Source organism: Parambassis ranga, chromosome 21, assembly GCF_900634625.1.
Source record: "Parambassis ranga chromosome 21, fParRan2.1, whole genome shotgun sequence".
In the NCBI taxonomy this organism is placed as follows: Eukaryota; Metazoa; Chordata; class Actinopteri; family Ambassidae; genus Parambassis; species Parambassis ranga.
This window is the reverse complement of record NC_041041.1, coordinates 20,207,097-20,230,069: the sequence shown is the minus strand read 5'-3', so window position 1 is coordinate 20,230,069 and position 22,973 is coordinate 20,207,097. Positions and strand designations below refer to the sequence as shown.

At 40.2% G+C, this 22,973-nt stretch overlaps 3 protein-coding genes across 3 annotated transcripts; all 3 read left to right on the top strand.

Annotated features, from left to right (window-relative positions):
• The first annotated feature begins 394 nt into the window (after positions 1 to 394).
• Positions 395 to 1,684, top strand: tex30 (testis expressed 30). The gene is made up of 5 exons (XM_028433676.1): positions 395 to 471; positions 685 to 921; positions 1,004 to 1,055; positions 1,135 to 1,349; positions 1,514 to 1,684. The coding sequence occupies exons 1-5, from the start codon at positions 454 to 456 to the stop codon at positions 1,682 to 1,684; spliced, it is 693 nt and encodes a 230-aa protein (XP_028289477.1). The 5' UTR covers positions 395 to 453.
• A 505-nt stretch (positions 1,685 to 2,189) lies between these two features.
• On the top strand, positions 2,190 to 4,831 carry rmp64 (ribonuclease MRP subunit p64). The gene is made up of 9 exons (XM_028393247.1): positions 2,190 to 2,310; positions 2,484 to 2,638; positions 2,710 to 2,798; positions 2,878 to 3,006; positions 3,443 to 3,520; positions 3,600 to 3,901; positions 3,995 to 4,053; positions 4,133 to 4,338; positions 4,453 to 4,831. Exons 1-9 carry the CDS (start codon positions 2,226 to 2,228, stop codon positions 4,790 to 4,792), a joined length of 1,443 nt encoding a protein of 480 aa, XP_028249048.1. The 5' UTR covers positions 2,190 to 2,225; the 3' UTR covers positions 4,793 to 4,831.
• A 5,869-nt stretch (positions 4,832 to 10,700) lies between these two features.
• ralba (v-ral simian leukemia viral oncogene homolog Ba (ras related)) lies at positions 10,701 to 21,700 on the top strand. The gene is made up of 5 exons (XM_028393585.1): positions 10,701 to 10,821; positions 18,239 to 18,426; positions 18,939 to 19,147; positions 19,444 to 19,621; positions 20,105 to 21,700. Exons 2-5 carry the CDS (start codon positions 18,313 to 18,315, stop codon positions 20,225 to 20,227), a joined length of 624 nt encoding a protein of 207 aa, XP_028249386.1. The 5' UTR covers positions 10,701 to 10,821; positions 18,239 to 18,312; the 3' UTR covers positions 20,228 to 21,700.
• Positions 21,701 to 22,973: the final 1,273 nt, after the last annotated feature.

Genomic DNA, 22,973 nt, shown 5'->3' with positions numbered 1-22,973 from the left:
CGCAAACAAGCCTTGTACTGCCCTGCATACTCTGTGGGACCAAATGACGTTACCACATTGACCTGTATCAAACACTCAGGTTACGTCAGCAGGAGAACAATCTTGTGCGTGAAATGCGCGCACTCTGTTTAAAGTCGTGCGTATGGATTTGGTCAAAAATTAGTGATTGGGATAATTTAGTGTGATTGATAAAGTCACTGCTATCATTATCCTGTTTATCATTATCCTTCCTTGCTTTATGCTTCCTGTATCTCGCTTTGGCCTTCTCGTCTGTTCTCGTGGAGGATGGAGTATGGAACATCAGAGCGTCTCTACTGATCGCCTTCCATGCTACGAAGCTCCAGAAGAGGGCAGTATGCAACAATTAGGATGCAAACTGCAAGAGAAAAGAAGAAGAGGAGCCACGCTTCTGCAGGACGGTAGTGTTGTGGATTACAGAGGAAACGTCTTGTGATGGACAGGTTTAAAGAGGTAAATCAAAACGAACAACTCCATATGGCCACAATGTAGGCCTATAGATGCAAGTTAGTTGTATTAGCGGGGCCACCGCTCTGAAACCTAAAAATACTAGTCAATTTATGACGGCAGCAGACACACTGGAACTGACGGATAACAGTATGATTTGAACTTAATGTTGTCATCACCTTATATTATAAGAAAAAAATTCTCATCGTTGCCTTTCAGGTAGCAGTGAAGGTTCCTTTTGGGCCGAAGTGTCTGGAGGCTGCCCTGTGTGTCCCTGCCTCTGCAGAAGATGTTCACACAGCCGTCATCCTCACGCACGGAGCAGGGGGTGACATGAACTTCAAACATCTGCTTTCTCTCGCGCACGCTCTGGCTTCAAGTGGTTTCCTCTGCCTCCGCTTTACATGCAAAGGTTTAAACCTGGGCTACAGAGTGAAGGCTTACCATGCAGCATGGGTCGGTATTGTTATTCATTCAGAAGAACCACACTCACATAGACATGATCAAACATTAATAGGTTCACACGATTGTCCCCCAGGACTACTTGAAATCACTACATGAATTTACAGTGGAAAACATGTTTTTTGGAGGTAAGTCTCTGTTATTGTCTTTACACATGTCTGTCTGGTGCAGCACTGTGACACTAAGCATCCAAGTTTCCCTCCACAGGCAGATCAATGGGATGTCGTGCAGCTGTTGCTCTAGCTCGGCAGCTGAGTGATGACTCGCAGGATGTTGTACAAGGTGTCATCTGCCTGTCCTTCCCCCTGCATCCACCAGGACAGACACAGGCCCATCAACAACGGAGTGAAGATCTCAGGATGCTGCCTGAGCACATGAGTGTGCTGTTTGTGTCAGGCACTGAGGACAACATGTGTGACAGGGTGAGAGAGGCAGGGACTAATAAATGTAGTTATGCTTTGTACTGCTACTATTTTGAATATCATTGATAATATATGTTGCCACCGGAGTTTGATTTCTCTGCTGCCTAAGTTTGTGTTATAGTGATATGTGCCACAGTTGTGATGTCGCCATCTCATTTGCTCAGGACCTTTTTAATGGGATGGTGAAAGACATGAAAGCTCACGTTGATGTCTTCTGGCTACAAGGAGGCAGTCATGGACTGACAGTGAAAGGAAGGTCTGAGGATTTGGTTTTGGATGAAGTGAACTCTAAAATCATCACCTGGATCAGAGAACAGGAAGCAAAGATAACTTAAAGTGAATCCATTTTTATTTGCTTTATTTTTGTATTTGTCAAATAAAGGTTTTGCATAATGCATTTCATTCATTTATTTATATTAGACCACTTCCTGTATTTTGATGTAGACGACTTAATAGCTGTGACTTTGTATATTGTCCCCACGGTGATCCTGTAGTAACCGATGTGTTTACTGTCCTACTTTCACACTTTCTTATTAATACTATATGAACAGGTTGAACAGTAAATGTGTCATAAGCGCAAACAATGTCAGAGGGATCACAGTTAGGCAAATAAATGTATGAATATACAGTTTGTTTAAGATTTGTGATTTTGTTTGAGATTTGTGATTTTGTTTTGCTTCCTTGTTTTCAAAATATGGAGCTATTGTAATGTAGAGTCTGAGTTCATTCTCTGAAAAATGAAATTTCGATTTATGAATACGATATAGTTTATGTAAGAAAAGACTCGCTGTACCTTTAAGAAACGTGCTGACGTTTACATTTGCTCGAATTCAATTGGCCGTGTTGCTTCCGCATTTATCGTTTTGTTAAACAAGCATGGCTGCAGAACCCTGGAACAAGATAAACATTCCTTTTCCTGGTGCTGTTTCCAGTGTCCGCATATCTTTCACCTCAGCAACAGGTATTGTGGTTTGAATGTTAACAAGCTAAATATCTTACCCTGCTAGGCCCTGCGTTACGTTCAATTCTGCGCAGAATAACATGTTGAAACGTGTCACGTGGGAGTCTTAAGGATTTATAATGAAAGTGTGTGTTATATAATTAATTATTTGAGGTGTTTGTTGCTGTTTTTAGCGATGCATATTAAATCCCTGTCGGCGGAGAACGAGAAGGTCCTCGCGTTATTCCGCAGCGAGATTCTTCAAACGGAGATACGAGTTCTCTATGAGCTGCTGCACATTCTACACAACAGCTCCAAAGGCAACAAGACGTTCAAGGGCCTACAGCAGGTAAGCAGTGTCGATAAAACCTCACAGATGCCGCATCACCTGTATGTTATATTCTGTCTTCCTCCTCATAGGTCGAACAGTGTGTAAACAGGCTGAAGAACATGAAACTCGATGCTGCTCTTTGTGAGCTGACAGACCTGTGTCCAACCCGGATTCAGAGGTAGGCTGTTGCTTCAGTGTGATGTTGCTTTGTTGTTGTGGAGGCACATTACAGTGTGTGTGTCTGTATGTGTTCTTAGGGAGCTGAGCATCAAAGCTGGTGTGTGTGACGTTCCCAGTCAACCCATGATTGAGTGGATCTGCCTCAAAGTGCTGGGAGCCGCCCGGCTGATGAGCTGCACGTTGAAACGATGCACCAGAGCTTTTGTGTATCCTTTTCCAGAAATGTTGATGCTGTTCAGAACACAGAGACCCCTAAACCTGTGACAGCTGAGAACCAGGGGCCCTAATCACAAACATTGTAAGAGTCCGCTTAGAGAGTTTTCTACTCATAAAAGTGATTTAAGAGCATTCACAGGGCAACACTAGGGAAGGAAAAAACTGCAAAATTATCTTGGCTAGCTGCTATTGGATCATTTCCTGAATAATCAAAGAACCTAGTATATTATTTCTGTTTCATTTTTAGTGATTGGAATTTTGGCTCTTTTAAGAAAGCTGGTTCTTAGATTTTGTGTTGCTTAAATTAATTTATCTTAAAAAATTATGTAAAATTATTTAAGAAATGAATTACTAGTGTACAAAAAAAACAACTTTGAGTTTAGGTTGACTCTTGTTGGTTTTCCCTTAACAGATGTTTTTTTACAGACTTACAAGGCAACAGATGAAATGGGAAGAGTTTATTATACTCAATGTGGTGATAACAAGCTTGCTCAGTCGTCTATGGTAAGAGAGTTTGTTTTTATTTTTATATGTCAGTTTTTGATTTATAAATTTAGCTCTAAAACCATCTGCACATCCTTAGGGTGATTTTCCGTGGCATGCTGGTCAGCCTCTCCGCTCTGTACAAGCCTCTGCTGGAGGTCCTCAGAGATGTAGCCCAGGTCCAGCCCATGCCCTTCCTCACAGACTTCACCCTGCCACTAGATATCGCTGAATTCCTGGGTCCCACTGATGCAGCATTGATGAGTAAACATGCAGCGTGTGATCCCCACGGCAAAGTCACCAAGAAGAACCAACAGATGAAGAAGAAATCATCAGTCAGATCCAAGAAGCAAGGACAGACGAGTAAGATTAAGGAAGACCTGGGTGTTGCTGTTTCAAGAGGTATGGATCTTCTGACGGCTTTCTTTTTGTAAACACATAAGACATCTTTTATTTGTTATTTGTCTCGTTGACCCTGATACACTCTTTTTGCAGGTTTTGAGCTTGAAACCGACATTAAGTCTTTTCTCAAGATTAACAAGAATATTCCAAAGGTATGTGAGCGAATCATCATGTAGTCCTCATTATGTCCTGCACATTTCATCTAGTAACTATATCATTTTGGTATCCAAGGACAAATCTTTCACACACAAAGCTGACAAGAAACAAATGTTCAAGAAACAAGTGAGAGAAGCTACTTCTTTCATGCACATGGTAACTCATCTAGAAGAAATGATTCAGTGGTGCAAATCCCAGAGGATGGAAAAGGAAAGACGCCTCTTGACCTTTCTGCGTTTAAAGTGCCAAAAGATGAAATGCCTAGAGGCATCAGGATATAAGTAAGAGCACACAAGAATATAAAGTTGTTCAGGCAAACACTACTTAACTTTGCATTCTGTGATACAGCTGTAATACTAAGTAAACATGCTTGTGTAATCTGTCCTCGTCTGCAGTGTCCAGAGGAAGCTGCAGACCTTCAGACACGAAGCTCGCCGGGCTTCATCTCCACAGGGATCGATGCCGAAGACTATTCGCTCCCACACAGTTATGAAGAGAAATTCTCGACTAAAGAGACGATTTCAGTCACTTAGAAGTCGATTTCCATCTTCCTCAGTCAGAACGGGTGTAAAACGGAAACATCAGAGGGGGCGACGGAATGGGACTGACTTTTCAGGGTTTGGGTTTCCGAAGGACAACCAGTGCAGCAGGATGACAGAGGAGGAGACAAATCAGACCACTGACTCTGACATCCATGATGACATAGATGATATATTTGCATCCGTGGGTTTATGAAACTGAAAAGAACAGTGGATAGAAATGAATGTGAAATGAGAACAGAGGTTTAGTGTTTTCTGAATGTTACACAAGTATCCTGATATACTTGACAGAAAGATGAATTCTTCCAGTTAAATGTCTGCACAAAGCAGCGGTCAGCCACAACATTGTGGGCAGCGCCAGGTGAAGGGAATATCACGTCACGGCAGCTGTCAGTGGGTGGGACATACGAGGCAGGAGGTAAACCTTTTGTCTTCAAACTTGATGTTAGAAGCAGGGAACTAAAGGATGTGAACATTTTTTGCTAGACCATATAGTAATGATTGAGGGTCAGAGCAGCTCTTCTGGAGTGCTCCTTTTCTGCAGAGGTCAGTACCTATCAAAAGCACCATCAAAATGGTGAATTGGCAATAGGGCCAAAGCACACTGATGCAGGTGGGGAGCAGAGGCTGGACTGATCCAAGAGACGAGCTGCTGCAGCTCAAACTGCAGAGGAAGTCGATGGTCACAATGTTATGGCTGATTAGTGCTTACTTTGGATTATAATCTATGGAGGTCAGACAAAAAGACTCAGGGTAGAGATGATGTGGTGTTAATTGCCTTAATGCCGGAATAACATAATTTGCCCTACTTCTGTGAACTTTTGATCTTAACTTAAATGACTGAAATCTTTAGATTTGGAATTCGAGGTTTGGTCCCAAAGAGACTTGTTTACACAAAGAAGAGCTATTTATTACATAGTCATATGCTCCTTTTCTGGTTGGATGTATCATGTCAGAGTTCTTTTTAAAGTGGTCTTGTGATTGTGCCTCAGTCTGGTGATGCTGGCAGATTAAATCCTGGAAAGCACTGCTTCATCACCACGTTGAGGTTGAATTGGCTACAATGACAGGCTTGGAGCATGTATCTCCATCAACAAATATGTATGAATGTTTTTAATAAATGACGATGTGCTGCGTTGTTATAGTAAGAGAAATGTAACAAAGCTGTAGTAGCCACGTTTAGACATTGGCCTTTGTGCTGACCAGAAATTATGTGAAATAAATGTATGTTCACTTGACATACAGACTGTACAGAGTGATGGTTTCACATGTGATTGTCAGATATTGCACATATTAACAGATGCATATTGTCAATATCCAAGGGATATTGTAAAAACCCTACTTATAACTAACATCACTAATTTGAGATAAACTACTGATTTAGACATTTACTGAACTTCCTGAGGGGATTGGACATTATCCTCGTTAGTAATCACAACCTGTCTGTCTGGTGGTCTGCACCTGGTGGTGTAGATGAATCTTGTCAGTGATTAGTTCCACACCGTTGGTTGGTCTTTGACAATATGGAAGGAATTTCTCATCCTTGTTGATTGTAATGTCCTTGACAAGTGCAGCGGTGTTAATCTTCTCTATAATTGAATTTGTGTCCACAGAGAGTGCTGATGTGAACACACTCCCCAGTGCAATGTAGTAGCAGACTTGGCTCGAGGCCTTTTTTTCAGGGTTAAGAGCCGTGCAGGCACAAGTGCCACTACACTGAAATCATCCTTCTGGCAGCCCACAGCAATTGTAATTGTTAAGTAGAGCAGGTTGTGCACCAAATTCGAAGGGTGAGATTTCTTGCTGTGGACATTTTTGCTTCTAACTATTTCATGATGATGGAGTTTTCCACAGCAAACTACCAGTTTTATATGGATGTCATAAAATGGATGTTATATATCACTGTTAATTTCATTAGTTTATTAATCCTACATATGCGTGAAAGTGCATTTTCACCGTGGACCACTCGTTAGATGAGCTGCAGGATGTGTGAGTGAAGTCACTGGTTCTGCTGATTGTCATGTCTGCTGTTGTCCAGGTGGAGGCGCTGAAGGACCAACACACTGCCGAGGGTTTAAAGGTAAAAAGGAAGACAGAGAAACTGCTGAACATGATGTTTAGTTTGATCACAGCAGTGTGTAGGACAGTGTGAAGCAGACCTGGATAAAGATACAGCTTGTGGGTCGGAACTGGCCCCTGTGCCCTTTCAATTCAGCCTGCATTGGAAAACGGTATGACCAATCAAAAATCAATAGAAGGCAGCAGAGTTGGTTTCGCTTAAATTTCTTCCCCTTGGCTCTCAGATGGTTTGTAAGTTGTAATGCTCATCACTGTCTCTAGCAATGTTATCTTCACCTGTGTGAAAAGTGAGGAAAGGCAGGGAGAGGCTCAGACTGTAACAGTTGGCTTTCACCATGATGGCAACATCTGTCTGTTAATCAAGACTTTACAATCAGTGCTTTGCTTTGTTGTTTAGTTGCTTTATGAAAAAAGCAAAAACAAACTTATCCACCGCTGATCTAGAGCTATGAATCTCACTAGGCTGTGAGAGGTCCTGGGGTTTACATCTGGGATAAGCCCTTTTAAAAAGCCAAAGCTTTTCTTCCAACTCATGAAAGCATAGAAATATGAATAAATGTGTGAAAAGATGCCAGTCCTTGAAAGTTAAAAATATTGAAGATGAAAGATAAAAGAAAGGCATTCACTGCACAATTACAACTTCAATTAGCCTTCTTTTAAGAAACAAAATAAAAAAAGCATCCACTCAATATAAAAAAGGAAGTGTGTGTTACAAAGTGTACTGGGTCCGATGTGTGTGTCTGTAGCATGCTGTGACGATTGAGACGTGATTGCACCTTGTCCTATAGTGACCTCATAAGTTGTGAGGGTGTCAGTAAATACAGCAGTAAAACTTGTAGAAAGTACTTCCCATCTAGAGGATTGGTTTCTGCAATAGCTCCAATGTTCTTTCCAGCTAAGAGCCGACATCATTATCTGGCTGGAGCAGCAAGTCATCCACACTGTTTGCTGCCTCATCTTAATGCAGCGATCACCTGTGCATCACCTTCTCAGCCTGTAGCATATTGTAAACAGGGGGTGGTCCCCTAGACATACATTAGTTTGAGTTTGTGGGCATTATATGAGATGTTTTTCTGCCCAAAGCACAAGATTCGGAGATAAAAAATGATTGCTAGAAATATGGTAAGAGTGCATATTCTTATGCATAACAATGCAACGATATAGTGCTTTAGATATGATTGATAAGAAGATAATCAGACACGTCAAGTGAGACAAAAGTCTAATAATATTGTTGTATAACATTAAAATACTGGACACAAACTCACTAAATTATGGCTATAAAAATAAAAGCAGTAGTGAGAGTGAATAAAAATAAAAAGGTGTGAAAATAATAATATGCATCAGTAACATAAAATATGTTGAGCCTGTTTAAAAGCCATCCAAATGCATAAGCTAGGCTGGATTTTGAGTTAATATTTAAATGTTATTGTAATTACAGCATAATCCGTATGAAATATAGTCCACTGTATGTTGTGCTCTTCCATTTTTGTATTCACCCTGGGAGGAAATATAAATGATTAAATTGCATGTTTCATCAATAATGTGTTCCTTTTGGGTCTGTAACGAAAGACTATATGCTGTTGTGTACCTCTAGTGAATACAAAACTAAAAGTGGCCACATATGGCTGAGCTGCATATACAGTAAGTGCAGCATTCCCTATCTGCAGTTATAACAAGGAGAGAGAAAAAATAGTGCGAGTGCAGACCTTTATATTCTTCTTTAACGTTAAGTGCCAGTGGTCTGTGTACCTGTATTTAAATCTGTTGGGAGAGCATGATGACATGTGATTACTCAACTCCATAAATATGACCTGCAGAGGTCCCAGTTGTATCATTTCCATCCTTCCAGTTATTTTTTATGCCCACTTATTCAGAGCCACGGTGCAGTACAATAAAACATGCCCTGACTGTACTGTTACACACTGAGTTTGAATGAGGTCAACAGCAATGTGCATTTTAATAGGTCTCAGTCTTACCTATAACAGGGTCTGTCTGAAACTATTTGTCTTATTACCCTTGTGGGCCTGAGGCCAAAATCAGTGTTAGCATTTAGATTTTTTTTGTAATCTCTATAAAAATGTTTTCTGGGATTCTTACATTACTTGGGTTAATGCTTAGCCAAAGTTCAAGGTTCAATTGTTAAAATTGAGTTTTATGGGTTTTACATGTTTATGTTACAACACTTCACTTGTTCCTGCTGAACTTTATGCAAACACTGCTTTGGAAATTTGAATAATATGCATTTTTGTCAATTTAATTTGATATGAATATCACCGATGACTAATTGTTGCAGTATGATCAGCTATAACGTCTGAAGATTTTCTCTTCAAACGTTATCTTATTATCTTGTTTTACAATTAAATATGGAAAACAGCAGATCAATTGATAGCAACTATTACTAAAAAAGCATTTTCAGAGAAAGTTGTTGCATGCTGAAGGATTTGCTCTGAATTGGGGCTAAAATTTGTGGAACTTGTTTTAAAAGGCCATGTTACTTTGGAGTAACTACTCAGTAATGTCTTGTCATTTATTCAAGGCTTTTATTTTGAAAATCTGACATCAGTCACATGCTTCCTTGGCAGTGATAAATTTGGCACATATGATGTTTAATGTCTGATAATTAAGCAGGAAAAGCTCCCATTTGTGTCTGAGGAAAATTTAAAAAACTGTCTGAATTGGCCTAAAACTGTGTGACTTTGGGTTCCTTGTTCAATGATGTGGAGTTTGTAGCATGTAAAATAAAAGGTCATGCCTGGTTGTTTTCTTTTTGGTTTTTATTGCATTCTAATGGAGAGGAGAAGAGACTTCCTCCTGAACAGATGCCCCTGTAGGCCAGACAGTAGGTTCTGGGCTTTGAATGTCACATTGTGAGAACATCAACAGATCTTCATCAAAATGGTGAAAAAAATGACCCTCGCTGAACTATAGAATGACAGCTGAATGCTTTATGTCACCTAAAGCATGAAGAAATAGTCGAAGGTCAAAGTTGAAGGAGTTTGAAGAAAATTTACAATTTATTCCAATGAGTTGAAAATTGTAGAAAAGGCTTATAGTTATAGTTGATAAAAGAAAAATACAAGCACACATGTTTACTTATTTATTAGTTTGATAACAAATTTTGCACATGCTTAGATGTTAGTGTAAATTTCATTTTTATTATTTAATAACTTTATGTTGTATATACACTCAACAAAAATATAAACGCAACACTTTTGTTTTTGCTCCCATGTTTCATGAGATGGACTTGAAGATCTAAACTTCATTCCAGATACACAATATTACCATTCCTCTCAAACATTGTTCACAAATCTGTCTAAATGTGTGATAGTGAGCACTTCTGCTTTGCTGAGATAATCCATCCCACCTCACAGGTGTGCCACATCAAGATGCTGATCTGACATCATGATTAGTGCACAGGTGTACCTCAAACTGCCCACAATAAAAGGCCACCCTGAAATGTGCATTTTGTTTCTGCTTTATTGGCGGTCTGGGGACTCAGAACCAGTCAGTATCTGGTGTGACCACCATTTGCCTCATGCAGTGCAACACATCTTCTTCGCATAGAGTTTATCAGATTGTCTATTGTGGCCTGTGGAATGTTGGTCCACTCCTCTTCAATGGCTGTGCGAAGTTGCTGGATATTAGTGGGAACTGGTGCACGCTGTCGTATACGCCGGTCAAGCACATCCCAAACATGTTCAATGGGTGACATGTCCGGTGAGTATGCTGGCCATGCAAGAACTGGGACAAGATACACACGCGTTTATATTTTTGTTGAGTGTATATTCTGTATTTCACTATATTTCTTCTAAATTATATCGTTCTTTACCTTATAGATCTATGTATAACACGCTGAGTGCCTGCACATTGCTGCTGCAACAGTGAAATTTCCCTTTAATTTCCTCTTGTAATATTATATTGAATTAAAATCAAATCATAAATCAAGTAATTATAAAATGTTTGAAAAAATAATAACGGGAAGGTGGCATTGACGTCACTTCCGGCCATCTGTACTTTTTACTTCCGGAAGGTGGGGCTTTTGTTGCAGGAGCGGTTTGTATTTGGAGAACTAATGCCTCGGGTTGCGCTATCAATGCAGGCAGCAAGATAGCATCAACCAAGAGCAGAAACAAGAATCCTGCTTTGGTAAGTCTTCAGGGCTTCTCTGTGTCCGTGACATAACCGTACGTGTTAAACACGGTATTTAGGAAGAGACGTGTTAAGGTTACAACACCTGATTTAAGGAAGGGTGAGCGACCAGTAGGTCCAAATGGGAGCCCGCTAACCACAAGATGGGTGGAAAACTAACAAACAATACATTTATAGTTCACATGTGTGCTCATAGCAGCATTATTGTTGAGCAACAATGATTTACGCCCATATTAACCGGCCATACGGTAATGCTAACATTACGCGTCACGTTTAGTTTTTGTTAGGTTAGCTAGCACTAGCTTTACTAATGTGGACTTTTGCCCTAATTTCTTGTCTGTCCGCCAGTTTTCTTTCTTTTGGATGACTTGTATTAACGGCTGTTTTATATTTTACAGTGCTTATTTCATTGGCAATGTGGTTTGGCACACTTAGGTTCTTTATTACTGACCGTAGTAGCATAAGCGAGGGTGTTTGTGTTTTTGGTGTTGTGTAAACACATAGCTGAGTTACTTTAGGTGAATGAACCACTTATGTGTTGTTAAGGCTAATAAAACTAGCATTGTGATAATAATTATAATTATACTAACTGAGAATGAGTCCAAGCAGTATGTGCTGAAAAGTTTTCTCTGTTAGGAGCTGACACACCCTGGTGAGCTCCTCAGCCAGTCTGGTTGTAACTCAACAAATAGAGTATTTAACATAATGATGTTCAACATGATGCTGGTGTAATCAAAACTACTACTGTAATCATCTACTAACTTAAAATCACAAAATTAACACGTCTGTCGTTGTCCCTTTATATTGCTACTGTGTCAATTAAAACCATTCAGAATAGCCTGTGTAATGTTTACATACATACAGGCTGTAGTGTCGGGCGCTGCTGGATAACGTTTTCAGCTCCTATGTGCGTTTTTTTAATTTTGTTTGTGGTTAGAACAATGTTGCCAAAGCAACATGTAATACTTCTATCTCATCAATTTGGTGTTTTAGAAAGTTGGTAACAAATGTAATTGGTCATCCGGTCTGTTGTGTCTTAGGTGACTTATGACCAGTTAACACTACTTGCTGTTTTATGATCTCCTCTGGAATCACATGCACTCAACCCCACCTCCACAACTCACGAGTGAAATGCTGATTCAAGCAGAATCCCAACAGATTCAGGGAAACTAGTCCAGGAGCTGTTTGGCAGCAAAAGTATGTGACAATAAGTTGATATATCCACTGAGGATTGATTGTTTATGAGGTATTGATAGAAGATATTTGTGATGGCTTATTTGTCCAAGTATTTTGTTGATTTTTCTCTCATCACTGTAATAATAAGCTGGTTTAGAAAATGCAGCTATTTGTAGAGCAAATCTTGGGACTGAATCATGCTGTATGACAAAGTGTTTGAGTTTTCTGCATAATTTCATGACTGTGAGAAATTTGAACTTTACTCAGAAGCAGGTTTTAATGAGGGCATGTAGCTTTTTAATACAGGTAGAATGCCCTCTGATTATTCTTGAGTTGAAAATGAATAGAATTAACATTTCAATAATATAATAATATATAAATCTCTCTCTATATATAGATATATATATATATATAATAGAATATATATTTTATATTTCTATTATATATTTGTCCAGAAAGTCAGTGTTGTGTCAGTCTACTACATCTTTGTGCCAAATTTCATTCAGTTATTAAATCCAGCATGTACCTATTACATTTTTTGCATTTGTGAATTGTTACAGAATCAAGTGAGTGTGATTTTCCCTCCCCCTACTAGATCTGTATCTGTGTGCACCAACCATTCTTTTATCTTGACTCAGATGATTTTCCTAATCCAAAACCCTGTGGTTCCTTCCTGTTACTGTAACCCATCAGAGCATGATGCTTTCTGCTTCATTTCCTTTGTTTTGGGCTCATCTCAAAGGTAGCTCCATCTGCTCTTCTGTACTTTTCCTGATGAGGCCCATAACTGACCTGGGTTCTTAGTGTGTGATATCAGGGGAGTCACAAAACCATCTGCTAATGATATTGGCAGTGGGAGTGCAGGGTAAGAGCAGAATACCTTTTTTTACAGGACTTGGAAAGTGAGTGATTATGTGCTGGAGAAAGTGAAGTAGGTAATTGCATAAAGCTATCATCAATTGTCTGCACTAGTCAGCAGCACAGGCGGGGAAGCAAGGTTTACATATTTTTTCTGACTGTCAGTTAATTACTTAATGAGATTTTAAAAAACATGTCATAGATCTGGCCATTGACATAAAAGACTTTATGTACAACTTGTTGACTGCGTATACAATCAATTTTCTTCCCCTGAAGTTAGGCAGTTTGACATACTGGCATACATACAGGAGCAATTATTGAATGAAACAACATAACATCCTGTTTCTTACAAGGAAGAGGAACAAGTTATATAAATATTTTTTGCTGAATTCAGTATTTTGAAATGAATTAATTATCTGTAACTTTATCCCAGGGTCATGCTGTCCTTTGTTAGTACCTGGCAGCTGCTTGTGTAGTCTTGGTAGTGCACTATGTTTCACAAGACGCACTACAATACTGTGCACAAATCCCTGTTTACTTCAACTCATGTGGGGTTGGATGTCTATGACAATAATGTCTCTGCCACAAATTCCATTTCTCTTAAGTCAAACCTTGATTATTCTTCTGTTGGCATTGACTTTGTGGGTTAAACACATATAAAAAATACACATCTGTGCTAATATTGGTGTAGAATGGCTATAATCTGACACTATCCTGCCCCTGGCACTGCATGGTACATACTTTGCTAGAGGATATGTGCAGCTTGGAGAGATCTTAGATCCTTCTCATCACTCACACCACTTCAGTCTCCCTTTTTGCTCCACTGCTGATCCATCCATAGCCACACACCTGCACTCTGAATGTGCTCTGTACTCCTCCAGACATCAATTCACCAGTGAGAGGGTTGTCTGAGCCCATAAATGGATCACAGTGAGCACATCCATGTAGAAGCTTGTGGCAAAGGCAGGAAAAACTTTGACAGTACAGTTAACTCCCTTTGCCATTTTGTTAAACCTCTGTGTGCACTTAAGCTATAGGTCACAACTATATGGTTCTAGTGTAGAAGCATTGCACATTCAGTCTTTTCAAAAACTGTCAAGTGATGAGATTTATAGGCACCACACGTGCCATGTAGACATTGAGCTTTAAGGGAGTGTAACAGAGAGGAATTCATGTTTTTTTTACACCCCACCTAATTTAAAACCATGATGCACCACATCTCCCTGCTGTGGTGTAGGTGGTATGCCACTGAGATAGTTGTGTTTCTTGTCAGGCAAATGAAAAGCTATATAGCAAATGGTGAGCAGCAGAGAGTTACTCATCAAGAACAAATAAATTAGTATGCTGAGATGTGAATTCCTCTTTCTGTTTACCCCGAACCAATCCTGTGGAATGCTTAGGTAATGGGGAAGACATGAGTGTTTGGATAAAATTGTCGGGGTCAGCTGCAGCGCAGCTTGAAAGAGTTATCTGTTGTCTGTTGCAGGCTAAAGCCATATTTTGCATGAGTCATTTTTTGGATACTCAAGGGATCAGTAAGGACTGCTTTACATTTACACCACGATGATCATTTTCATATGAATAAGAGTTAAAGCGGGTTTAGAATACAGATGCATTTGAGAAAATAACAGCTCTTAGTGTTGCTGAAGTAGGAACAGGATTGTAACACAAAAAGGATTTAGGTCTCTGCTGCCCAGTTTCGTCAAAGGCTCCTCTGTACGCTTCCTTAGCTAATGGTTGTTAGTATGCATTGCTGGGTGCTTTTTGAAAATTTCTTCCTTGCTGTTTGCAGTTTTTCTAAGTTGGCTAAATAATTTCCTGATCTCCCCTGGCAGAGCCCACTGTAACTTACTTATATTTTAAAGACGGCACGCATACCCACAATCCCCCTGCAGTGTTTTGCTGTTAAATAATGCATCGCATTTCTCTGTGATAAACAATCCAGAAGATTTCGAATTCCAGCGCTGTGTCACAAAAAACACATTCTTGTGCTAAGACCTCATGATACTGTTTTGTCCGTATGAGGTGTAATTGCGACTGGCTACACAGGTTGCTGTTGCCACATGGGCCAAGTTCCTCCTTCATGTTTTCTGGAGTGGGAGAAGACTTTTTCAGTCTGGGAGTGGTACAAGTGGTAGAAATTGGATGGGACGCAGCAGCTGCTTTGATTTGTTTCATTATTCAGAGAGTTTTGCTCTGCTGACAGCTGAATTATTAAGGGAGGATTTGTTTATATACAACCAGACTGACAGACCACAGAGTCATTGGTGAGTGGAAATGGAGATGGAGTTTACAAGATAAATGTTACAATATTTCTCTGATGCATTTCCCTCACATTGTATCCCAGGGCCACCTTGGCGTGTTTTGATTGACTCAGTTGACCAGATATTGATGATGAGAGAAGAAGTTAATCTCTTTCACAGATCCTTGGAATTTGGAGACTTGTTACCGGCCAAGAAAAGCCCCTGCTTTCTTCATCAGACGGGGAAAGGAAATCCCCTCACCCCTGGGATCTTAGGAATGGAAGGAGAGGGCTAGAGAGAAAGGGCATCCTCAGGCTTTCTGTAGTTTGCCTAAGATGTCTACGTGCAGAAAAATTCACATTTTCAGCTTCCTTCTAATTTCAGTACAAGCCTATGAGTTGATTTGCCTCCAAAAGGAGAGTACACTGCTCTGCACATGGATAAAACCGGTTAGGATAAATATCCCTCAACACTTTAAAGCTATTTTAATCACCTAATAGAATGAACAAGTGTAATATTGTTTGGTGCTTAAATATTAAAAATATATATATATTTTATTATATATAAAAATATATATACTAAAAGTGCATTGATGGTACTATTTTTAAGCAAATGACCTTTCACGCAAGACCAGGCAGCATTATTGTGTGTTCTGATATTGTGTGTGATCTGTTTGCTGCAATCTTTTATTAGTATCTATCTGTGTGAGTCCTCATTGCATCCCTGCCAAAGTGTTGAGGAGAGCGTGGATGGAACACTGGGCCATCCTCCAAAGGGAATCTTGATGAATTCTTGTAGCCCACCGGTGTCATCTATTTTTCAGGAGCTTAGCAACCAGAGTGGTCTGTTAGAATGTGCCTCTTCTTTCCCATAACTAACCCATAACCCATACTAAGCAGTCTCCAGTTCCATATCTGGGTCATGCCTAAATATGAATCCCTCCTTCCTTTAAGCCAGTGTCCCCCATTTTAACCTGGCATTATGTTTGCAGCTAGTGGAACTATGACAGGACCCCTCCCCCCTTTTTTTCTGAACTTCCTTTGGAAACTTTGCACTAAACACATGTGCTAAGCATTTTCTTTTATTGTGCCATCAGTCTGTTTTTGCTTTATACGTGATGTTTTATCTGTGCTTGTACATAGGGAAGTGGGTTACACTTGAATAATTTAAATTCTGCCCCCTGTGCATTAGTGCTGAGTTTCACATTTTAGAAGGTGTGTAATTGCTTTATGTTTGTGTGGGTATCCTTCCTATGAGCCCTTTCACTGGCCTGCTTACTGATAACAAAGACAGGAAGAGCACACAGGTCAGACTTCACTTCCTGGTGAGAGAGAGTGGAACCATGATGCCACATCCTCAACATCAACAGTCACACTGTAACTGGCAGAGTGGAGGGTAATATGTGTTCTGCTTTTGGAAGGTGCAAAGAAATGTTACAACACATTCTTTCATGCACAGTCTCACTTTTGTCACTTGTCAACATGGAAATAGTTGCTTATGATTTTTCGCACCAGGACTTTGTAGCTGGGCTGATATGTGGCTGTGACATTTTCTCTGCATTTGTAACGAAATGTTGATGTGAGAGGTTTTTTTTTCTCTCCTCTCAGTGCAGAGTTGTGGCACTGTAAGAACCAGATATGAAATGTTTACTGTTTGGGAGGAGCACATTATGAATAATGCCATGAACCAGCTCTGTGCTCCCATTAGTGTGACATCCCAAGAGGCGGGGAGGATCTTTCTTTTTACAGAGAGCAATAAAATGATGGAGGTAGGGAAAAAAGGGATTGGTCTCATGATGCAATAGTAATGAGTCACTTGGAAGAGAGTGTCAGATCACAGATACAGGGCTGCTTGGAAGTTTATGAAGCCTTTGGAATTTTTAGTATTTTTGCAGAAATATGACCCTAAAGCTTCAGCACAACAGCATTTACACAAGTCCTTAAAGTAGACAAAGAGAACCAAATAAGACACATGAGACAGGACTATTATATGTGTTTTTTTATTTATTGAGGAAAAATAGTCCACGATTACATATCTGAATGTGACAAGAGTATGTAAACCTTCACTTTCTGTATCTGTTGTGACCTCTTTGTGCAGCAATAAGGGCAACTAATCATTTCTGGTATCTGCTGATCAGCTTGAAGGCATTTTAGCCAGTTCCTCAATACTTACACCACACCATACATCAGGCTGTCTTGGTTTACTTTGGGACCTTCTTTGGCATATTTACACAGAAATATAGACAATTCTAAAGGGTTCACAAATTTTCAAGGACTGGACAGGGCGATGACCTATCCAGTGTCCTATCCGGCTAACAGCAGTTTATGATTATGCATTAAACTCAGATGAGAATTAATTGAATGTCAGGATGTCAAGCAGTGTATGCAGTCAGCTACCCAACAGGAATTGATGACTTTTGCAGAGTCATGAGTACACAGGATACAGTAGTTCGGGCACATTGTCTATTGTTGTCAGTTGTCTATGGTCATGGTTATCATTAACAAGATCTTTGTTGCAATATATACTAATAGAGAAGACCAGACTATTTTTGAACAGAGTGCATTTGACCAACAATTGAATGTCCATACAAATTAAGTGCAATTTAAAACATGGCAGGCATTTACAATATAGTCAGTTTGCACTCTATTGGAAGTTATTTTTTAAATGAGACTGAAGTCAGGGAAAAGCTATTGACTCTGAGCTTTCACCTTTGAGGGCAGGGCCATTATAAAGCAGATAGATGGCCACTCACGCCTCCCTTCTTTTTAACGAGTTTAGCACATGATGCCCTATTTTAATGCATTTGTAAATGCTGCTCCACAGTGGAGAATGATGGCTTCATTACTTCTGCTCAGTTGCAATGACCTTTTGATGGCGAACTTTATAAAGTTCTAGGATTCATGAGTAGGCAATTTGGCACTTTAATAGAAGCAATGAAGGGTGGGCAGGGCGGGTTAAGATTCAAGATTTGTTGGAGCAAAGCCTAGAGCCTTGGCACGGGAAGTTACAGTCACAGTGAAAGCTGTTAAGTAACGACAGCCATCTGTCCCTGCACTTGTCCACACATTTATGTTCCGTCTGGGTATTCTGATTATTTACCATAGGCACTGACGTGTTTCCCCTTTTGTCATTCACAGGTTGTCTTTGTGTGTGTGAGTGTGTGTGCACATGTGTTTGAGTGTGTAAGAGAATCACAAAAAAGAATCCAGTGATGGCTACCAGTAAAAGTAAAAACCAGAGCTCTCTGGCACTGCACAAGGTGATCATGGTGGGAAGTGGAGGCGTAGGGAAGTCAGCCCTCACCCTGCAGTTCATGTATGATGAGGTAAGTCAACACAGCCTTAACACTAATGCTGTGGGTTCCATGTAAACACATCAATAATACAAAAGACAGGGTTTGACAGTGGTTGTTTTTCTTATGCTAGCTATTACTTCACTTGGAACTGTGGTTAAGTCAGACCTTGCTTTAAAAGCTTCAAATTTGAAGCCTTTTATTCAGCGAGTCACCAATGGAAACCCTTAATGTGAAATGATTGCAGCAAGTGTTCCTTTCAAAAACAGTAAAACTGTCACATTAGAACAAAGTCACTCACTAAACTGCTGAAAGGTTAAGAAATGCACCCATAAAAATACTCTCCTGCTTGATCGTGGATGCTGCTTGTTGTGACAACAGATTTTAAACGAGGGCAGAGACGGTCATGGTCTCAAGTCGCTAATGTGCAGAATTTCTCCCCCATCCGGAAATGCTGTTTATATCGGCCGCATTACTGATCTTTTACACATGTGAATGCTGTTTGTGACGTCTTTCACACTTTAAAAATATCTTTGCATCTACAGTTTGTGGAGGACTATGAGCCCACGAAGGCAGACAGCTACAGGAAGAAGGTGGTTCTTGATGGGGAGGAGGTCCAGATTGACATCCTGGACACAGCCGGCCAAGAGGACTATGCTGCTATCAGGGACAACTACTTTCGCAGCGGGGAGGGTTTTCTGCTGGTTTTCTCCATCACAGAGCATGAGTCCTTCACTGCAACTGCTGAATTTAGGTACTGAACTTTAGTTTAGCATTTAACAGACACTGGATAGTTGCTGTTTGCTGCTACACATCAAAACTGATTTGAGGTTTCTTTTCTGAGAAATTCCTTTAGGCCAAAATTTTCAAAACAAATCTAGTTTAGAAGCTTGGTATTTAGAAAATGTCATCACAGCCTTGCATTCAGTTTTTAGATTATAGATCATAATAGTGGTAAGAGCAGAGAATACAGTATTCAACCTTTTGAATGAAAACGACCTGGATAACTGAGAGTCTTCATTAACAAAGTGATTCGTGCTGTGCTGGCAGGGAGCAGATCTTGCGGGTGAAGGCGGAGGAGGACAAGATTCCACTGCTCCTGGTGGGGAACAAATCGGACCTGGAGGAGCGTCGGCAGGTGTCTGTGGACGAGGCCCGCGGGAAGGCCGAGGAGTGGGGCGTCCAGTATGTGGAGACCTCAGCCAAAACCAGAGCCAATGTGGACAAGGTTTGACTGCTCACACAGCACACTTAGCATGTGGAACACACAAAGTATATTAAAGCTAGGTACGAAGTGTTTTTCAAGGATGAAAGTATAGAAATGCGGTGTACAATAAATGGTAGAAATAAGTGCACGCAGGTGTTAAAGGTGCTTTGAAGGCAAGTTCTTAAAGCGTCTCTGTGAGCTTGCCGCAGTAGTTTTGGGGATTTTTACTGTCCTCCTGACTCTTCCTGCTGTCTCACAGTGATTTGGTCATTAGAGCTGTGTGCAAGAATTTTTCCTTTTAAGGTACCTCAAGACTTATGTTTGGGGTCAAATGTATGACCAGCTTTCAGGATGGTTTTCTGTGTGGATAAGAATCTAAACACAACCAAAAATCTCCACAATAGCAAACATGACAAAAAAACACATATAATCTAATTTGGGATTCTATCAATAAAATTTGCATGTCATGACGGTTACAAGTGAACTCAACTGATTTCTCTCCAGGTGTTCTTTGACCTGATGCGTGAAGTACGGGGCAAGAAAATGTCCGAAAACAAAGACAAAAACGGGAAGGGAAAGAACAAGAAGAACAAGAAGAGTTTCAAAGAAAGATGCTGTTTACTTTGAACTCCTCATGGACAATAACAACAATACAACTATAATGCTGGGGAACAAAGCAGAGCATCTTGGTTTTAAATAAAATCTGATTAGATTCTTATAGTTTAGTGTCTAGAACAATCCCAGCCACTTTGATGCCATTTTAATGAATGAAATCTGACTTTCTGTCTTATTGGAAGATGACCACTGTTGTGACTTGGACTGCAGTGCTTAATGGCTCACTGTTAGCCGATGACCAAACTGCCACTGACACTAACTCTGCTGCTCCACTGTTTAACTCAGCGATTATACTGCCTTTAATTTTGGTTCAGTGTGTTTTTGTCAAGTAAACAGTGCCCTTAATTTCTTTAATCCGCTCTGAATATTAACCTGCATATTTGTTGTCGGAGTATGAACCCCCGAGTCAGCGTTCATTACATTTCTAAATCTTACAACTCCTAATGCTGCTGTCTACCATCTTTGAAATCATTGGTGACGACACTCTGAGTCTGTCCTTTGAACATGTCGGTCTCATTCATCGATCTGTAAAAGTTTCAAATGCGTTCATTTTTGAGCCCTTGAGGCCTTTTCAGTACACCATTGTAATTTTCTGACTGCAAAAGAATCAAGCAGTGCAATCAGAGAAAGCCGTTGCCAAACAGGGTAATTTTTACATTGATTGTCAGATATCTCAGCGCTGACATGACCACAAATCAATCAGAAGACACTTTGCAATCTTTCACGAAGAAAGCTGCAAAATAAAGACTGAAACTCTACAAGTGTCTGCTAAGGGCATTCGCCATTTACTCAGAACTCACTTTTAACATCTGTTTATTTTGAGGCTGTGAAAACAAGGTTGTAATGTGGTTACTTGTGTTTTTATTGTAGGTAAATAAGGTTTTTCTAATCGAAGAGAGCCAGCCTGTTGATCTTAACGGTGCTCTGCCATATTTGTGTAATCCAGCACTTTCCATGCTTCTGACAGTTGAGCTTCTTCCCTGTTTTTACATGGCTGTTGAAGTACGGATTCTCTGCTGTTTCTTGTGCTCTGAGGCAGGTATTGACAATCCAGGAGGCCACCCTGCTTCTACATTATAATCAGGAACTTCTTATTAATCCTACTGAACTCGTTTTTATTCTTTGGTCCTTTTCAATAACATGCACTACATTGCCAAAGCCTAAGAAGGAGGCTTCATTCCGAGTGGAGTCAAACAGTTCGTGCCAACAAAATTAGACTATGTTTGTGGATGTGCAGTGTGTATATTGAATAACAGAGTGTACATTTATCTTACTACCTTACTGTGTCTTTGAGTGAAGCTTCAACAAAGGCGCCACATTCTTAACTGTTGTTAAATCAAGTGCTACAGTAGACAAGATGTTTCTACCACTGCCTACATCATTCTGTATAACATCCCCCCCTTTTGTCTTTTACTGCCTACTACTGTGAGTACGCTTCTATCTCTGCAGCAACACTGCTGCTGAATAAATGCTTTTCCTTTGTAACTATTGCACATTATTGACTCTGAATCACAACAGGCACAAAAATGCATGAGATGTTCATTTATCGTTACAGCTGGTGAAATGGAATTGAACTGACTTTGTGCTGCAGGCTGCCCTCTGCTGGCAGACAGGGATGTTGCACGGATGACGTACTGTATGGACACTATACAGTGTTGTTGGCATTAACCACTGAATTGAATTGTTACGGTTGTCATTTCTAAATCGCTTTGGGCCATTCTGTGACCCAGTTTAGTCAAGTAACCCAGCAGTTACTCACTTTGCATTGATTGTTCTTCTGCCATCTAGAGTGCCAACGGCCTGTTTTGCTTGTGTTTGACAGTGATATACTGCCGCTGTTTATATTAACCTTACAGCCTTATCTTACATGTCAGGAATTGTATAACGCCACCCTCAAGATGAAGCAGTCGTGGGCTTCCATCACTGAACCCCCGGGGGTGGCCAGGTCAGTGAAACTCATTTCACAGTGAGAAAATCAGGTTGACTACATCACCAGGCAACAACTGACCATACATCATTTTGAAAATAGTGATTGCATGAAGGATACAAGGGGAAAAAATATTATGCAATAGGGAAATCTGGCAGACTTTAAGTATGATTGTGTGCCTTCTTTAGTTGGAAATTCTAAAAAGCTGCTTGTGTTCCACTCTTAATAACTTTGATCCCAATGGTTTTGAGATCCAAATAGAAAGACGGGAAGAATTTGCCAAATTCTTTCAGTTTTGCTTTAGGGAATATTTATGCCTCTCTTACTCAGAAGGAAGTTCATAGTGACCTTATTCTTTCTTTAGTTTAAATTCTGAAGAATTCCTGTAGGGGTATGATGGCTTCCGGTGATATTTCTGCAGTCTTCTGGGAATGTTGCTTTCATTTTTCATGCACAGCCTTTAATGTCAACACTGAAAGATTCCACATGGCCCTCAAATCAATCGGCCATTTGTCTGCAACGCAGGATGCTTTACAGCATCAGATAAGTGAACTATATATGTATTGATCATGCAGGCCAGCACCTGGCAGATTTTTAAACCCACTGTTCACCTTAAAAGTCAAAGTAAAAAGAGAAATACATTAATGGAAGCCACTGTGCCACACTTATGGCATACTCCACATAAATACCTGAATCCACTATAATTTATATCGCCGGAAAAAACCTACCTGGTTTGAAAGCCTGTGGCAGCCTTTCCACCAGAGAGGCTAAACATGTCACAGCCCTGATAAGCACATTTACCTGCCTGACACTCACCTCTCTGGATTTTCC

What these genes read in the sequence shown, in the direction of transcription:
- tex30 (XM_028433676.1), top strand. An exon ending in GGAAAACATGTTTTTTGGAG is followed by an intron (nt 1,056 to 1,134) that starts GTAAGTCTCTGT and finishes TTCCCTCCACAG; the next exon opens with GCAGATCAATGGGATGTCGT. An exon ending in AGGACAACATGTGTGACAGG is followed by an intron (nt 1,350 to 1,513) that starts GTGAGAGAGGCA and finishes TCATTTGCTCAG; the next exon opens with GACCTTTTTAATGGGATGGT.
- rmp64 (XM_028393247.1), top strand. Translation starts at nt 2,226, where the DNA reads ATGGCTGCAGAACCCTGGAACAAGATAAACATTCCTTTTCCTGGTGCT. An exon ending in CGATGCACCAGAGCTTTTGT is followed by an intron (nt 3,007 to 3,442) that starts GTATCCTTTTCC and finishes GTTTTTTTACAG; the next exon opens with ACTTACAAGGCAACAGATGA. An exon ending in AGCTTGCTCAGTCGTCTATG is followed by an intron (nt 3,521 to 3,599) that starts GTAAGAGAGTTT and finishes GCACATCCTTAG; the next exon opens with GGTGATTTTCCGTGGCATGC.
- ralba (XM_028393585.1), top strand. Translation starts at nt 18,313, where the DNA reads ATGGCTACCAGTAAAAGTAAAAACCAGAGCTCTCTGGCACTGCACAAG. An exon ending in TGCAGTTCATGTATGATGAG is followed by an intron (nt 18,427 to 18,938) that starts GTAAGTCAACAC and finishes TTGCATCTACAG; the next exon opens with TTTGTGGAGGACTATGAGCC. An exon ending in CCAGAGCCAATGTGGACAAG is followed by an intron (nt 19,622 to 20,104) that starts GTTTGACTGCTC and finishes ATTTCTCTCCAG; the next exon opens with GTGTTCTTTGACCTGATGCG.